We start from the raw sequence: 16,282 nt of genomic DNA on the forward strand, positions 1-16,282 counted from the left end.
CAGACTTAAGCCTTTCATGAAAACCTGATGCATTATGCATCACGCTCACAGATGATGCAGCTGTCAAAAACGATGCCCTCATACTCAATGCAACAAATTCAGGACACTATTGGTAAAAAAAAATCTAAACGAATCTTTCATCAGCATCAAACTGAATCAACAGGAGTGAAAAATAACTTCTATTGGTATTCACGCCGCCGTCACATCTCCTCTTCAACGATATGAAATACAGCAGCAGTATTTGGGCTGAAGTTTTCCTCCCTGTGGATACATAGATTGGCAAACAGCCAGAAATGCTGAAGCTCCAAAAAATGCTAATATGTGCGGCTCTCCTCCTCCTCCTCCTCCCACCACCACCACCACCATCACCACCAGCAGCAGCAGATCTCAGCACTCTCCTCCTCTCCACAGCCTCCAGAAAGCAGCACAATGAAGTCACGTGACAACTCTCAAATATCAGAGCGACGCATTTCACCCCTGTTGAATCTGCGGCTCAGCGGTCGTCAGAAATCGGTGAATGTGGAAGTGTTTGGATTTTGAAAGTTGGTGTCACTCCCCCCCGGCAAACATTTTATTCTAGTAACTTTATAGTATTTTGATTCTTACCCTTAAGATTTGAGCAGAAGTGGAGATTTAAAAGTATTAAGTCCCATTTGGACTGGATTTACTTCGCCAGGGGAGGCAGGATGTTTTCAAGAAAGAATATCCTGCATGGAGCTTCTATGTGTCTAGTTTTTCACTCCTCATCATATCCACAATCACATTATAGATAGACTTACTGCTGCGCATGTAAAGGGAGGTCATTGCATTGTAAAGTGGATCGTCTAGTTTCCTCTGCTTGTCTTTTTTTTACACTTTAACAACAGATTAGCACCATTAAAGGTTTGCTTAAGTAGCTATTAGCAGTTTGTCTTTGCAGTGCACGCAGCAGCCACCACTGTGTTACTGGGATGTTGTGATGATTCACAGGTACGGATTGTGTTTTTTTACTCTCTCCTACATATCAGAGACTCCTGATCAGATTTATGGATGTTTATTTTCAGTGGACACTGGAGACAGATCATCCTCGAGAGGAGTACGTCACACTGAATGATTTCAATAATGTGCGTTTCTGTGCGTGTCTGTGTGTTTGGATTTGAATGAGTTATGACACAGAGAAGGAGGAATATGATTCAGATTCATCTCACACAGTAGAAACCATCTCTCCCTCCATGCCCTCCTCCTCTTTAACTCCCCCCCTCCTCTCTTCCCTTCTCTCTCCAACTGGGCAGCTTTTGGCTTCGTCCTGCTGAACGTCAACATCTATTACAGACTACACCTCGTAATTTCCTGATTGGTGCCGTCCACTGTGATTATTTAAAGTTAGTGAGGACGGAGCAAAAAAAGGAGGTTTCATGCTCATAATACAGGAGAAAGCAGCTCAGTATTGTTGTCAGATATAATTTGCACTGAGCTACACAGGATGACTGATCCTTCATGAACACTGAGTGACGTCTCTCTCTGGGCTAAAATGTGCTGCATGGTCCCAAAACTCACCGTCTTCTGTGTATTCACATATATGTTGCTTTAATAATAGATGATGGTACAAGTTTATACAAATAATTTGCATATATAATGATGACATTTAATGTCCTAAAATAATCCAGTGACATATGTTTGCATTATGAATGCAAATTTATTACAATTTACTTTCCATTTTTCACTTCTTCATGTTTCTTGTTCCCTGAATTCCCACTGATTATTTACTAAATTTCTTATTTTTTCATGCTTCTGCACAGCCTGCTTGTCCACTTCCATTTCCATTTCCATTTCCTCATCTTTAATCTGTTTGGAAGTCATTTTATTATATCAATCAAGAAATAGAGAGAAAAATTAAAGAAGTTTGTTATATATGACCCTCTGTTTGTCATATCAACATATGTAATTCTGTAGCATACATGGGCAAAACAGAGATAATAAACTAAATTGTTCTGATTTCTAACAGGTTTCATATGTGATTTTATTTTTCACTTACGTTATACTGTATATAGAAATTCAATATACGAACAGATATGAATATGGGCGTATAAGCATTGTCGCTTTGTGCACAGACACAGCAACAACATTGCAGCTTTAGCAGTTGCTTACAAGTACAGTACTCCTGTGTTTTATTATCAACACAAAGTCGTCAGGGTCAATGAATTACTGAACAGGCAGGATCAATGCACCTCTGTTGTTACACTTCAGTGCTGCAGATTCCTGAATGAAAACCCCAGAGTTTCCACTTGAATCTGTCATGCATGTACATCAGAGATGAGTCATTACTTTAATAAAATGCCTGCGAGGTCATAAGACACTGACGGTGATGTATGTGCGTGGGGCTACTTGTGAGCAAATCCAGTTGCGAATTGCGCTGGCAGAAAGTGTGAGAGTTTAGAAGACAGAAGAAATAAATAATTGGGTCCATTTATCTTCCTCCATTTCAATATCGAGCAGGATATGTCCTCTTGTCTTTGTTTAAATCTATAAACACTGCATTATTGATTTTCTCGCCATGAACCACAAACAAACGACATATTATCCCTTTTGCAGGTAAAGGAGGCAAGTTTGCTTTTGTTGCCAGGCTTTTTTATTTATTCTTTTTATCTATAGCTGCCACTGCTGCACAGCAGAGCCGATCTTTATCTGTCATATTGGTAATGTTTTTTTTTTAACGGCCAACAGTAATGAAGATCTGGTTCATTACATCCATTTCCGAGCGAGTAAAATTACCTTGCTCGTCCTCTTAAAGCTGTGTAACTGCTCTCTGTGACGATGAGGCTCAATGAAGCTGCAGCTCCCACATTTCAGATGGGTTGAAATACTGACACTCCACTCACCAGAATTCACATAATACATAATTATTCGTGGGGATTAGTGTTCAAGAAATGATTATGTAAAAATAATGAGCTTAGTAGGCTAAGCGATCTTATCAAACCTACTTCAATATGCTTCAAGGCAATTTATTAATAATTAATACTCCACTGACTGTTTATTTTGCTGCTGTCTCACTCTATTCCTATTGAGACATTATTTTATTTGTTAAAGTTCAAAACAAGGTCGCTCAGTCTTTTTTTTTTTTTTGCTCCATTTTACCTGATGGGGGCCGTGTGGTTACGTTGGACCCACCAGGACTTTGGCGGGTTGAGGTATCGACACCACAGCTCCCAGTCGAAGCCCTGAGCGGACAGCGGGTACTCCTCGATCTCGAAGGTGTCGTACTTGATGTTGTCGAACGAGGGAGACACCACCCGGGTGCGGTCCTCCTTTATCCGGTGCAGGATCGGCTCGGCCCTGAGGGACAAAGAGACACAAGAGCGTCAACACATTATGACGTTTAAATGAAAATCTGAAAATAAAAACAAAGACAAGTGAAATGAAAGTTGAAGTTTTTGAAATATCAAGAGGTGTTTGTGCAGTTTGATGATCAAGAAACGTATGAGACCACAGGGACATATTTCTAAAAAATAAACATGGCTGCATTAGCTGAAACTAAATCTGGTCACGATGTGAAAAAAAACGAAAACTCATTATTCTTCCCTTTGTAGTTCAAACTTTTTCCACCTCACGACCCACATGAAAATATCTCTAAAATGTTGGGGGCCAAACATCAAACCTCAAACAATATGAAGGCCAAACAATGGCTCTTTTTTTTTTATCTGATTGATAACGATCAAACATTCAGGACTGGAGTGAAAGCTAAATGTTTCTTCTTTGATCATTTGATCATTTCAGCGTCTGTCTATGGACTCTCTTTTTTCCTTTTAATCCTGTTGCTACACAGAAAATCCACTTTGATGAGATGAGATGAGAGAACATCATTCATGTTTTTTAAGATCATTTTAATGAAAACATGATCTATATAAATATATATGATTAATATAACTATACCCTTATGCCAAAATTGTGATGTTTTGCAAATGATCCGTCTGCCCACACAGGTTGGGACTCTCTGCCTTAAAACTTGGCTTCAAATCATAAGAGCAGCTTTATGACATTATTACTCATAACTATATTAGCAAAACACAAAATTATTGAACATCTTAAGCCTAATTTATTGATTATATATCAAAATCTCAACAGCTGAGCTCTCACATAATGAACTACTGTGTGGGTGTAGTTTGACCAAACACAACCCAGTCTTCAGATGGCCGTTCAAAATGTGGATGAATAACAACACACTGCAGATTTCAAACCAGTGACAAAAGGCACAGTGGGACACAAAAACACACAATAACCACAACAGTGCCGCTAAAATAAAGGCTTTCAGACTCTTTGAAACTGAGCAGCAGCAGCAGCATGTAGGTGGGATTCAGGATGTTATCTCTGCTCCAGCAGCAGGTAACTGCACTCCATTAAAACAAAAAAAAACCTCTGGTGAACCCACTGAACTCGTCAAATTTCCTCACAGAAAGTTTGGGAGCGTCACATGACAGGGGTGCCACCTCTGTCAACATGGGAATCAAACCCACAACCTAAGGTCAAGACAGAGCTAATCAGACAGATACATGATCATCTTTCTCTGAGCGCTGACATTGAGGAGCTGTCAAGCTGTGTGTGTGTGTGTGTGTGTGTGTGTGTGTAACTGTAATCACATGAAGTTACCTGTGTGTGAGACTTCATATGAATGTATGGGAGATAGCGGTCAGAGTTGATAAACTGCTTCTAACAATAAATTGTTATAAAGTGTTGACGGAGTTGAGTTGAGCTCAAACTATCACAGTCAGCAAAGCACGCTGCATTTTTGGAACTAAGCGTTATTACTGGACTCCTGACTTTTCTACTGCACTCAGTAATCGACTTGTCAGGGCTTCTCCACAATGAGCAAGCGGCTGGAGGAGAGTGAGTGAGTTTTGTTTCTGTCTCTTTTCAAGCAAAACTAGCAGGTGCTTGATGCCTCGTATTATGGGCTGGGACACTATTTGTATAATGTTGAAGTTTGGTGCTGTTCTGAGCATTATTTGTACCTACGAGTGGCTTTTCTGATGGCGGTTGCTTGGTGGAGGAGTTGACAGCAGTGTTTTGCTATCACGCGGTCTTTGCTGAAGTTGCTACAACTAGAGAAGTTAGCAGTCGGCAAACTTGATCTCTTGGGGGGGGGGGGTCTTACTCGGTGTCACTGTGTGTTACAACATGGGTTAAACTTACGCCGGAATATCCCTTTAAGTCGATCTGGTGATAGCGGTGTATTTATCCGCTTGCTTTAATGTGTTCTTTTTCATTTCCAAAGCAGCCAAAAGGGTCAATTGATGCAACTTAACCTGTGGATGCTAAGAGACTGCTGCAATTTACAACTCCTGCTCCAATAGATTAAATTTGAAAAAAAAAAACATATAAATGAATAAATGATGGTGAGAGGAGGTTGTGCAATCGAGGAGGGAGTGGAGTAAGAGTGAGAGGAGGGCTTGTCAGTCTGGACTGGAAGCTGGGGAGTGAGTGTGCACTCCTGACTGGATTAGGAAGGTCAATCGACCAGCGAACAGGAGGATGGAGCTCAGTCAATGACTGGAGGTGAGCTGGCCTCGGCTCCTCTGGGGGAAAGCAGAGTCCCGGAAAAAGCATTAGTTCACTCTACTCCTCGGCCTTGTGAGCCATTCACAGCATTTTGGATGTAAGTGGAGAGGATGGTACAGTAAGTGGTTAATATGGAAACGAATCTGAGCTGCAGCTGAGGGTGAGGTCAACTGAGATCACCTCTGGGACTTTAAAGTCCAACAGGAGACAAGTAAAGCCCTGGACTACAAATTAGACACTGTCCTTGATCAGGTTATATGTGATTCAGTGGATGTTTGATGCAAAGCTGCAGGGCTGGCTGTGATTATGGCCGAGCACGTCGGACAGCCCTCGTGATTCACTCAGGGCGTGCAGCAGCCTGGGCGGTAATCACAGAGACACTGAGGATCCAGAGCTGTGACCAGGGGAGAAAAAAGACACAACAACACGAGCAGAGCTGCTGTTTTTAATTAGTTTAGAGATACTGGGAATCAAAGTTTTCAAGATTGATATAGTAAAGTTATTGTTTATTAAAAGAACAGGCATCTTTAATGTTATATAACTATATGATAATCAAATCCTACCAAATTTGTATATAGCTAAAGTTTCCCTGATCATGTGGATTTTAGTTGGTCTCTTTCAGTCTTAAGTATAGTAGGCTTTAAGTGGGCTACATTTGATACTAACGGACAATTTAAGGTGCTTTATACAGCATTAAATATACAGTAAAACATTTCAAAGAATACAGATTAACAATAAAAGGTAGTGATGATTGATGACTAAATATTTACAACTTTAAAATTTGTCATTAACATAGGCTATAGGCTACATGATCCATGGATCAATTGCAGGGGTTGATTGGGGATAAAATGGGACAATTAAGGTTTCAAAGGATTCTAAAACCAACCAACAAACATACAAACTCCAATTTAATAAAAAAACAAATCAAAACAAAACAAACAAAAACTCAGGTTAAAAACATCATCTGTAAAATGTTTCACTGTTGCTACATAGCTAGTGTTAGCCTAAACCTGAACCAACCAACCAAAGAACAAAACAAACCTCAAATCAAAGAAAAAAACAAAACAAAACAAAACAAACCCTGGTTGAAGGAGTTATTTGTTAGTTTCTCTATTGCTACATAACCCTATAACCTAGTTTTAGCCCAACCACCGCCAAGCAAGCGACAAAAAACAACAACAATCAAACAAATAAACAAACAAACAAACAAACAAACAAACAAACAAACAAACCGAAAAGTAAAAAACAAAGCAAAACAAAACAAAAACTCTGGTTAAATAAGCTTTTTGTAAGTTTTGCTATTGCTACATAACTAGCATTAGCCTAAACCTAAACCTAAACCTAAACCTAAACCTAAACCGAGCAGCCATCCAACCAACCAACCAACCAAACAAACCAAAAAAAACAGAAAACAAACAAACAAACTCTGGTTAAAAGGAGCTATTTGTAAGTTTTAGCAACCAACGTACTAACGTACCAACCAACCAACCAACCAAACCTAAAGTGCAGCCCCCGCTCTGCCCTGAAGATGTGGCACCACTCACGAAATGAAACGATAAGAGCATTAACATTAACACACTCTGTGGGAAGCAGCGATTCATCTGGTTCAAAATGTTCCTACTGATCTGGAGGAGACACGAGCGCCGCTGACACTGGAGGACAGAGAGAAAGAGAGATAGAGAGAGAGGGGAAAATAATATCTTCATATTGGTAACCTTGTGGGACACGTTGCCAAAGGCCGTCGTTAAAATGCAAACGACCCCTGAACGTCTCACGAGAGAGCGATAGAGAGAGAGAAAAAACACACACAAACGAGAACTTTCACCAATAACCATTCATGTTTTATCAGTCCGGGCCTCACACAGAGGTAATAAAATCACAAAAAATATCAACATCAGAGAAGAGGGACGGACAACCACACACACACACAAACAACATAGAGCATACAAGCCCACACAGAGAGGCTTGAAATCTATTTACTTGGGGGTAAAATCAGGTAACCAATCAATTAGTGAGGCCTCCACATCAAAGAAAGCTCCACCTTTCAAGGTAAAGGTTACACTGTTCACACTTTAAAGAAATAATCTCCTCACACAAACACACACACACACACACAGATTGCAGGGTTCACACACAAACACACGGCACACGACTCAATAAATCTATAAATAAATGTCAATACATAGATGATGTTAAAGTATAATCTGTGACAGGGTGGGTGGTTTGAGAGCAAATAAAGGAGCGGGAAGAAGGGAGGGAGGGAAAGAGGATTAAGAGGAAGGTGTTAAGGAGAGAAGCGAGGGGGAAAGAGGAAGTAAGAAATGTAAGAGAGGCGCGAAATTGGGTATATTACAAAAAAAGAGTGCTAATCACGGCACTTATCACCAGATATAGCGGCGTAAAATGAAACATTTAGCCACCAGTGCAATTATTGAAAATGTGAGTGCATGGCTTAAAGAGACGGAGAGAGAGAAAGAAAAAAGTGCTTATCTCCAGCTGAGCTCCTTCTTTTGTATCTGTAAATCATTTCATTAGTCATAGACCAGTACCCCTTCTGTGGTAATATGTGGGAGGTAGGTTTGTGTGTATGTAGATGTGTGTGTGTGTGTGTGTGTGTGTGTGTGTGTGTTCAGTAAGAGAGAAAGAGAGTTGGAGTGGGTGGAGGAGTAGAGAGGTTAAGAGCCTTGTAAGTGTCTTGTTTCTAATCTGGAACACAGCAGCAACAAATGTTCTTTTGGATACAGCTCAGACATTATAATGAAGTGTGTGCGTGTGTGAGCATGTGTGCAGAAGAGTGTTACCTTCCCTCTGAACCAGTGTTTGTGTGTGTTTGTGTGTGTTTGTGTCTTTGTTGGAGCGTGGAGTGTGTGATATTTTTCTGTCAAAATGATGAACAGGTACACGGAGCCGCTGTTGTCGTATCTGAGTGTTTTACAGAGACGACCTTCAGGTGACGCAGATGTTCACGAGTCAAACTGACTGACAACAGAAAAAAAACACACAAAACACACGCTCACATTCTCTGTTTTTCCCCGCGAATCCTGTAACGCATCAAGACGAGCCCCAGCTGCCATCATCGCCACGGTGATAAGAGTAGAAGATGACACATAACCAGCTATGTGCTAATGAGGTCAGTAATTAACCAGTGTTCCCATTACTCACACTCACATGGCACCTAATGGGATTCATTGGGAAATATTTTCACTGTGTCAACACACTCGTCTTTGACATAACAGGGAGAATGGTGTTAACGTGAAGTCCGTCTCTTGAAAGGTTAGGTGTGAGATTTATTTCTAATAAATGGAAATCCGCCTCATTAAGATGCTAATTAATGCAACAAGAAGAAGTTCAAAACTCACTGATCGAGATCATCAGCAGCTGTGAAGAGGAAACATGGGAGTCCCAACATGGAAGTATGAGTCCGGATTATTTCAGGAGGTTTTTTTCCTCCTCCTAATGAAACGGAGGATTAAAACCATGTCCTGGAGCTTGGCCGTATTACATTTATGTGGCTTTTTTTCCTTTATAACTTAAAGGTATAGTTCAACATTTTGGCAAATTGGCCCATTGCCATAATCCCTATAGTTTTAGGAGTAGGTTCGTTACCTTTAATTGTCAGTGCAAGCTCGAGCTGCTCAGAGCCACTAATCCAACAACTCCAAAACACTCTGGTGGACAAGTTGTGACCTGCACATTCACCACGCTATGAGATAATAACAGAACGTTATGAGACGGAGCCGTTTGCGAGGTAAATTCAGGCAAAACTGCTGATGAGCGTTACGTTGGAGGCAGTTTTTCAGCAAACAGTCTCTGCATTTACCTCTAAAACAACTCTGGCTCGTAATGTTCTGTTATTATCTCATAGCGTGGTGAATGTGCAGGTCACAACTTGTCCACCAGAGCGTTTTGGAGTTGTTGGATTGTGTATTTGATGAGTTTGATGAGGGAAACCAAGAAATCCCATTAGCCTCTGTAGTGTAGCTCTGAGCAGCTCGCAGCTCTGCTCCGCCGTTCTAAAAATAGCTTGCACCGACAATTAAAGGTAACAAACCTACTGCTATGACTATAGGGATTATGGGAATGGGTCAATTTGCCAAAATGTTGAACTATTCCTCTAAGATCCAGATGTCTAATGACTAAAATCTTTCATGTGGTTTAAATATATTGCTGAAATATCTTAAAAATGTAACTTGAAACTTTGTTGAGTCTCTGACAGGCGACCACACTGCCAGAAACACTCATAAGGGACATGATGTCAATGACAGAAAACTAAATGACACATAGTGTTCCTGTGTTTCTGTCCAAAAACACACACACACACGCACACGCGCACACACACACACACACACACACACACACACACACACACACACACACACACACACACACACACACACACACACACACACACACACACACACACACACACACACACACACACACACACACACACACACACACACACACACACACTTCTTCTTCTTTCCACCCAAGGGTTTAAAGTAGAGTGAGCTCATCAGTAAAATGGAAAAAACACTTTTGGACACAAGGTCATTCTTAGATTTTCTGCACAATGCATGATTATATACATTAACTAGTAGCACTGTAGGATACTCCTTATTTATATGGCAGTAGTTTATCAATTTGATGCTGTGAAGAGTTCTGCATTGCAAGAATTAACACAGCAGTCATGTAATTTGATTATGTCTAATCTCACGTAGAAATAAATAAAGAAAGCAACAAAGTCAACTTCCTGTAAAGGCCACGCCCACCTCATGCATAGGCTACACCCACTAGCTGTAAGTACACAAGTAATTAACATATAAAACAAAATAAACAAGACAGGTCTGGTCATTTTTAGACATTTAAATGCAGGAAGTTACACTACATTTTATGAATACATTTAAAAGTTAGTTTTTCCAGGTATGAAACCAGCAACAGGTGTTCCCACATTAGCCTGATCAGACATTATTGACATGTTTAACCCACTCAATCTACTGTAGATTCCTGAATGTCCCAGTTCGTCCCTCACAGCAAAACTTCCATTTCCACTTCATAATAACATTTGGCTGCTGCCCAGAGAGAAAAGTCAATCTGTAAATGTGTCCAGGAGTCCAAACACAGAGTGTAATTATTGCCTGATGATAAATGCTTAGAATATGTTCACATTTTAGGGAACGTAATTAATATTTTCCTCGTACATCATTATTATTATTTCACCCACCCACAGCCCGTCCGCTGCTAATCAGCATGTTAATTTTTTATCGCCCGAGCTGCAGCTTAACCGCAGCGCCTGCAGATATGACAGCAACACTGATACACGCTGTATGTGGCCGTGCTGGATGCTGTGGCGGATCCTGATCAATCACATTCACTTTCATCCTCTATTAAACACTGATAATAAACCCTGTGTCTGATTAGTTTTCATATTGTGACATGTTCATTTTGCAATAAATTAGGATTCGTCTATCAGCGGCGCTGTCATTAAAAAAAACGGAGACGGAGCAGCTGTGTGGTTTGGATGGAGACGAGGTGGGGGAGCAGAGCGTCCTCAGGGAGTTATTAGCACAGAGGGACGTTTTAATTGATCTGAGTTTTCTCATGAAACTGTGTGAAGCGTTTTCAAAGTTTTACGGATCCAACGCGTTTGTTGATTCGCAGAAGAAACTGTGAAATAATTAATGAAACCGACACAAAAGTTTGATTCTATGCAGGAGAAAATTAGTCAAAAGTCGTCATCTGGAGCCGGAAGCAGAAAATTAAAGGGATAGTTCAACATTTTTGGCAAATTGGCCCATTGCCATAGAGATAAATGCAGAGACTGCTTGCTGAAAAACTGTCCCTGAAGGCAACACGCATCAGCGGTTTTGCATGAATTTACCTCTAAAACAACTCTGTCTGGTAACGTTCTGTTATCATCTCATAGCGTGGTGAATGTGCAGGTCACAACTTGTCCACCAAAGCGTTTTGGAGTTGTTGGATTGTGTATTTGATGAGTTTGATGAGGGAAACACCGTTCTAAAAATAGCTTGCACCAACAATTAAAGGTAACCAACCTACTGCTATGACTATAGGAATTATGGCATTTGCCAAAATGTTGAACTATCCCTTTAAATCAACAGATCTTAAAAATCATGTGAAGCATCATTTCCTGTTGAAGACCTGCTGCTGAGAACAGAGAAAAGGCCACTCCACTAAATGCAACCAAAAATACAACCCCCCACCCTCCCAAAGGTAATTTGATGAAATCTTCATAAGAAAGAAAAAAGTAAAGTGCTTATGGAAATGTTAACATAATGATGTCATTAAGCAAAGCAGGCAGAGCAAACAGGGAGACAAAGGACAGATACAAATTATGTTCAGCTTTTTTGTTTTTGTGAAGTTACAATAGTTTCCTCTATATTCGTTACACACAAACCTGAATGATGCCCCATGCAGCACCTTTGATTAATAAGTAAAGAAAACTAGAGAGTAAGACAGAGAAGCTGAAACACACACAGAGAGAGGTGGGACTGAGGCCTCTCCTGGCAGATCATCACACAGGATCATGGTCCTTTTAATCATTGTTGTAAAAAGCAGCAGCAGCAGCGACGCTCGGCTCAGTCAGCGACACACACACACAGTGAGTTGTCCGTTATAAATTCATGACGATTATTATAAAGATCGGCTCCACGTGTGATGAAAGACGTGGTGTCAGTGGAGAGCGGAGTCGTTTGTTGTTGATCGACACAGAGAGATGAAGCCGAGCGTGATCGGGGTTTTTATGTGAGGATCTATAGACGTTGATTCACAGTGAACATGATCAATAACTACACATTCACACTGGATGAAACCAATGAATGTTACAGGAAACAATCCTCAGCCTCAATGTCAAACCATAGAATATATTTTTTTATGCTAAAGTCTCTGCATACCTTCCCTTCAGGCTTCCTTTCTCCTATTGTAGACCATATACTGTTAGTTACGTGTTTGATTATGTCCTGGAATCATCATCTCCTGACGATAGGATGATTGATTATTGATTGATGGGCCTGGGATCCATTGCTACACAGTTTTTGGTGGCTTTAAAAATTAGACTTTTGGAAAAATGTTAGTTTTGAAAGCTGCAGAGTTAAGTTGCAGTGTGGCCGGAAAGGCACAGATCTTCATATTTGATGACACTGACACAAGTTCTTCAATGTAAAACAACCATATGGGCCATTTTTCAACCCTGTCCCGAAATATTGCATGTGCACCTTAAAGGGATAGTTTAACATTTTGGAGAATTGGCCCGTTGCCGTAACCCCTATAGTCATAGCAGTAGGTTCGTTACCTTTAATTGTCGGTGCAAGCTATTTTTAGAATGGCGGAGCAGAGCCACCGACAATTAAAGGTAATGAACCTACAGTACTGCTATGACTATAGGGGTTATGGCAACGGGCCAATTCTCCAAAATGTTGAACTATCCCTTTAAGTAATCAGCCTTGATTGTCATGGTTACTATACTAAATCTGCCACTGTACCAACATACCAGTCTTCATCATGGTTACTAGGATAATCTTAATTAGGTTTAGGCTCAAAAATGGAGGCTAGAAAAAGATGATTTCGGTAAAAAGAAAAAAAACTTAACATTTGACCAATTTTGTTGCCATGTTTACAATAACAATGGTGTGATTACATTGCACTTTTTACCCCACGTCATGTCACTTCTCCCTCTTCTGCTCCTGTCATAATCACTACGGCCACTAGGTGTCGCCTGAAAACAAAACGTAACCATGGGTCATAAATAAGCAGCTGAACACACAACTAATCTAATCTCAACTCGCCTCCTGATTGGCTCTTATCAGTCCAACCGACAGGACCATGCTAATTGTGACACCATCGATTTTATTGAGGCTATCGCTTACAGCACAATCACGTCGCTAAATATGAAGAGTGCATGTAAAAGTAATCGAGGTAAAAGTTTGAAATAATGATGTTAATATGAAGTGTCTTTCACTCATCATCTTACTTTATGACCTAAAATACTAATAAATATGACTCATGTGCCTCTGTGTGTCTTTGGAGCTGGAGGTTTGCACCTGCCTTAAAAATGGGTTACAGCTGCACCAGTGCTCAAAAAGTGGAGACAAAAAAAATAAAAAATTGAATAATCCCATCATGAATCAGTTTATAAATAGTCTATTTCCTTGGCAATTCAGTGGTAAAAAAAAAGAAAGAAAGAAAGAAAAGAATTCTCGACTTGGTGCCAAATGTGATAAACTGTATAACACTGAGGAAAAACAAATTTAATCAGCGACCTTTCAAACAAAAGGAACTGAATAAACGCTGGCGTTCAGAGTCTTATTCCTCACTCAGTCTCAATCTTCTCTGTTTCATTGTCACAGCACTAAACATGGAGTCAGAGCTGGTTACAGCTGCACAAAGACAAGAAAGGGAATTAATGTAAAATACACTCGTGTGCAGCATCCATTACTCATCCTAACTGAGACGTCATAGATTCTCTCCATTTGGCCCAAATTGCATTTATCTTGGTGTCTGGTTTTATCTCATCAGGCCTGATTGCAGGTGATGGATTTAAAGCGGGAGGTTAAATGCGTTTGCTCGGATTACAGCAAAAGATCCAGAGCCGAATGAACAATAAAACGTCAGCAGAAAAAAAAACAATCAACATTTCTGCATTAACAGGAGACAAACACCAGGAGGAAACAATACGACAGCAATTTAGCTTCGGCCGTGGAGAAACTACAAGTGAGCAGATCAATGGTGAGTAATAGGATTAATGTCTCCTGCCCCCTCAGGCTCTTCACCGCGATTATTGTATGATCTGGCCGATCGAGTTCGACAAACGTCATGATTATTAATTGTATTTAAAGCTGCACTGATTGATTTGAGGCGACAAAACAAATCATAAAGACGCCACTGGTGCATTATTATAGGCTACTGTACCTCCAATCTGAGAGGTTGTTGGGAGAAATGTGCAAAACGAGCTACATCACATCCAACAAGACACAGAGCAGTGTAAGCCTTAATTAGGACCCATATCTCTCTGTCCACCTCACAAATATAAAACCAGAAATCCAACTCCTCAGAAATCATCCTGACTTTTGAGATGCTAAAGACTTCAAGTCTGTGTGTGTTAAACAGCTAAACACTCAAACTTCTTCTTTTTTTGCCTGACGAGTGCAGTGAGAGGGAAACTAAACAGAAAAAAGCTGCAGGTCTTAAAATAAAAACAACAAATTTAAAGAAACTGTTACTAGAAATAAGAAACAGGATTTACATTTTTGAACAGCAGTGGCATATTCTGAGTCGGGAAGAAGGAGTTAAAAATCTTTTTCTTTCTCTGCCCATTGAATAAACAAGTTTGGTTGTGCACCTGTACAGTATATGGATAGGAATATGCATGAGTGAATTTGTATCTGTGCAGGGCAGAAGTATCTGTTTATCTATATGTATATTTATCTGTTGTTTGTGTTTTTATGGATTATGATGTTTTATGTTTGATTTTACAGTGCTGCCAAACGGTTTTTCATTGTTTTTAACGATGACGACAATGAACTCCTAATCTAATCTAATCTAATCTAGATATGTATAGTGTACAGTAGATGTATTAGATATGTTTCCAATGTGTGTCTAGATCTGTATTGTTTGATGCAGAAATGACTGTATACAGTATGGTCGCCTAAATTACGGAACAGTATAATGAACACAAAATATTGTTCCACTTACTTGAGCTATTAACTCAGTGTTTTTCAACCTTGCGGTCGGGACCCCACGTGGGGTCGCCTGAAATTCAAATGGGGTCGACTGAAATGTCTAGTAATTGATAAAAAAATTACTGATAAAAATAGTTTTTTAACTAATTATTATTCTTTTAAAATTATGACAAAAGCACCACACACAAACTGTTTTCTATACTTTCACTTGAATATGAATCGAGTTCAAATAAAATGCAGAATATAAAAATATCTGAGCTGGCGCATCTTGATTGACGGACGCAGGGTCGCCAGAAATTTGTGATGTCAAAATGGGGTCACAGGTCAAAAAAGGTTGGGAATCACTGTATTAACCTAAGGTTACTAAGCCAAAACAAAAAGCAAAAGACTCTTTTAGACCATAGGCTAGTAACTAACACCCACTGGCCCAACAGGCCCAGCATTAATTAGAAGTAACATGACCCACAGGCCAGTGGGTGTTTTAAAGAGTTCAACAAGAGGCATTTTTCTTCTTTAAAGCAGAAGTAAGCGGAATGTTTGTGTTAATATAAGTCTTAAATAGTTATATCTTCCGACAGCAATCACTTATATAGAGTGTTTGGTCTGAAACACGGGTCTGTCAGTCACTCTGCTCTGCTGTAAGCTGAGGAGAAAACTTTCCTTGTATCCTACAACCTTTATCCAATGAGGAGAGAGAACGGCATAAAGGGGCGGTCCTCTCTGTGTGTGCAGCCAAGGGATGCGCGTGAATGTGGTGACGTAGGGACGAGGGCGGGGACTGCTAACTCCATCGACTGACAAGAAGTTAGCCAAAACGACCGTATCGCTTACTTCTGCTTTAATCAATCTATCTATTCATCTTATTTGTATTCTCTTTCTTTTTTGCTATATTTGTTTTTGCTGTTTTCCTAATTTTGCTTTGACTTTTGTGTTAAAAAAGTGAAACAAAGACATGTTGAGTCATGTATTAACCCCTCGTGTGCTCCTCACAGTCATGTTCATCTATAATCCATATCCTCTCCTGCTCAGTCCCTCATGTCATCCCTCTGTGT

At 40.1% G+C, this 16,282-nt stretch overlaps 1 protein-coding gene across 2 annotated transcripts in view; it reads right to left on the reverse strand.

The window, feature by feature from the left end:
* The window catches only part of LOC146986332 (polypeptide N-acetylgalactosaminyltransferase 18-like), a 165,846-nt gene that overhangs the window by 54,615 nt on the left and 94,949 nt on the right, over positions 1 to 16,282 (reverse strand). For both annotated transcript variants that reach the window (XM_085780096.1, XM_085780095.1), the window contains exon 5: positions 3,115 to 3,312. In XM_085780096.1, coding sequence (XP_085636222.1) covers positions 3,115 to 3,312 — 198 coding nt within the window. The remainder of the gene's footprint in view (positions 1 to 3,114; positions 3,313 to 16,282) is intronic.

This window comes from Trachurus japonicus, chromosome 6 (genome assembly GCF_045865225.1).
Source record: "Trachurus japonicus isolate A0001 chromosome 6, Traja_1.0".
In the NCBI taxonomy this organism is placed as follows: Eukaryota; Metazoa; Chordata; class Actinopteri; order Carangiformes; family Carangidae; genus Trachurus; species Trachurus japonicus.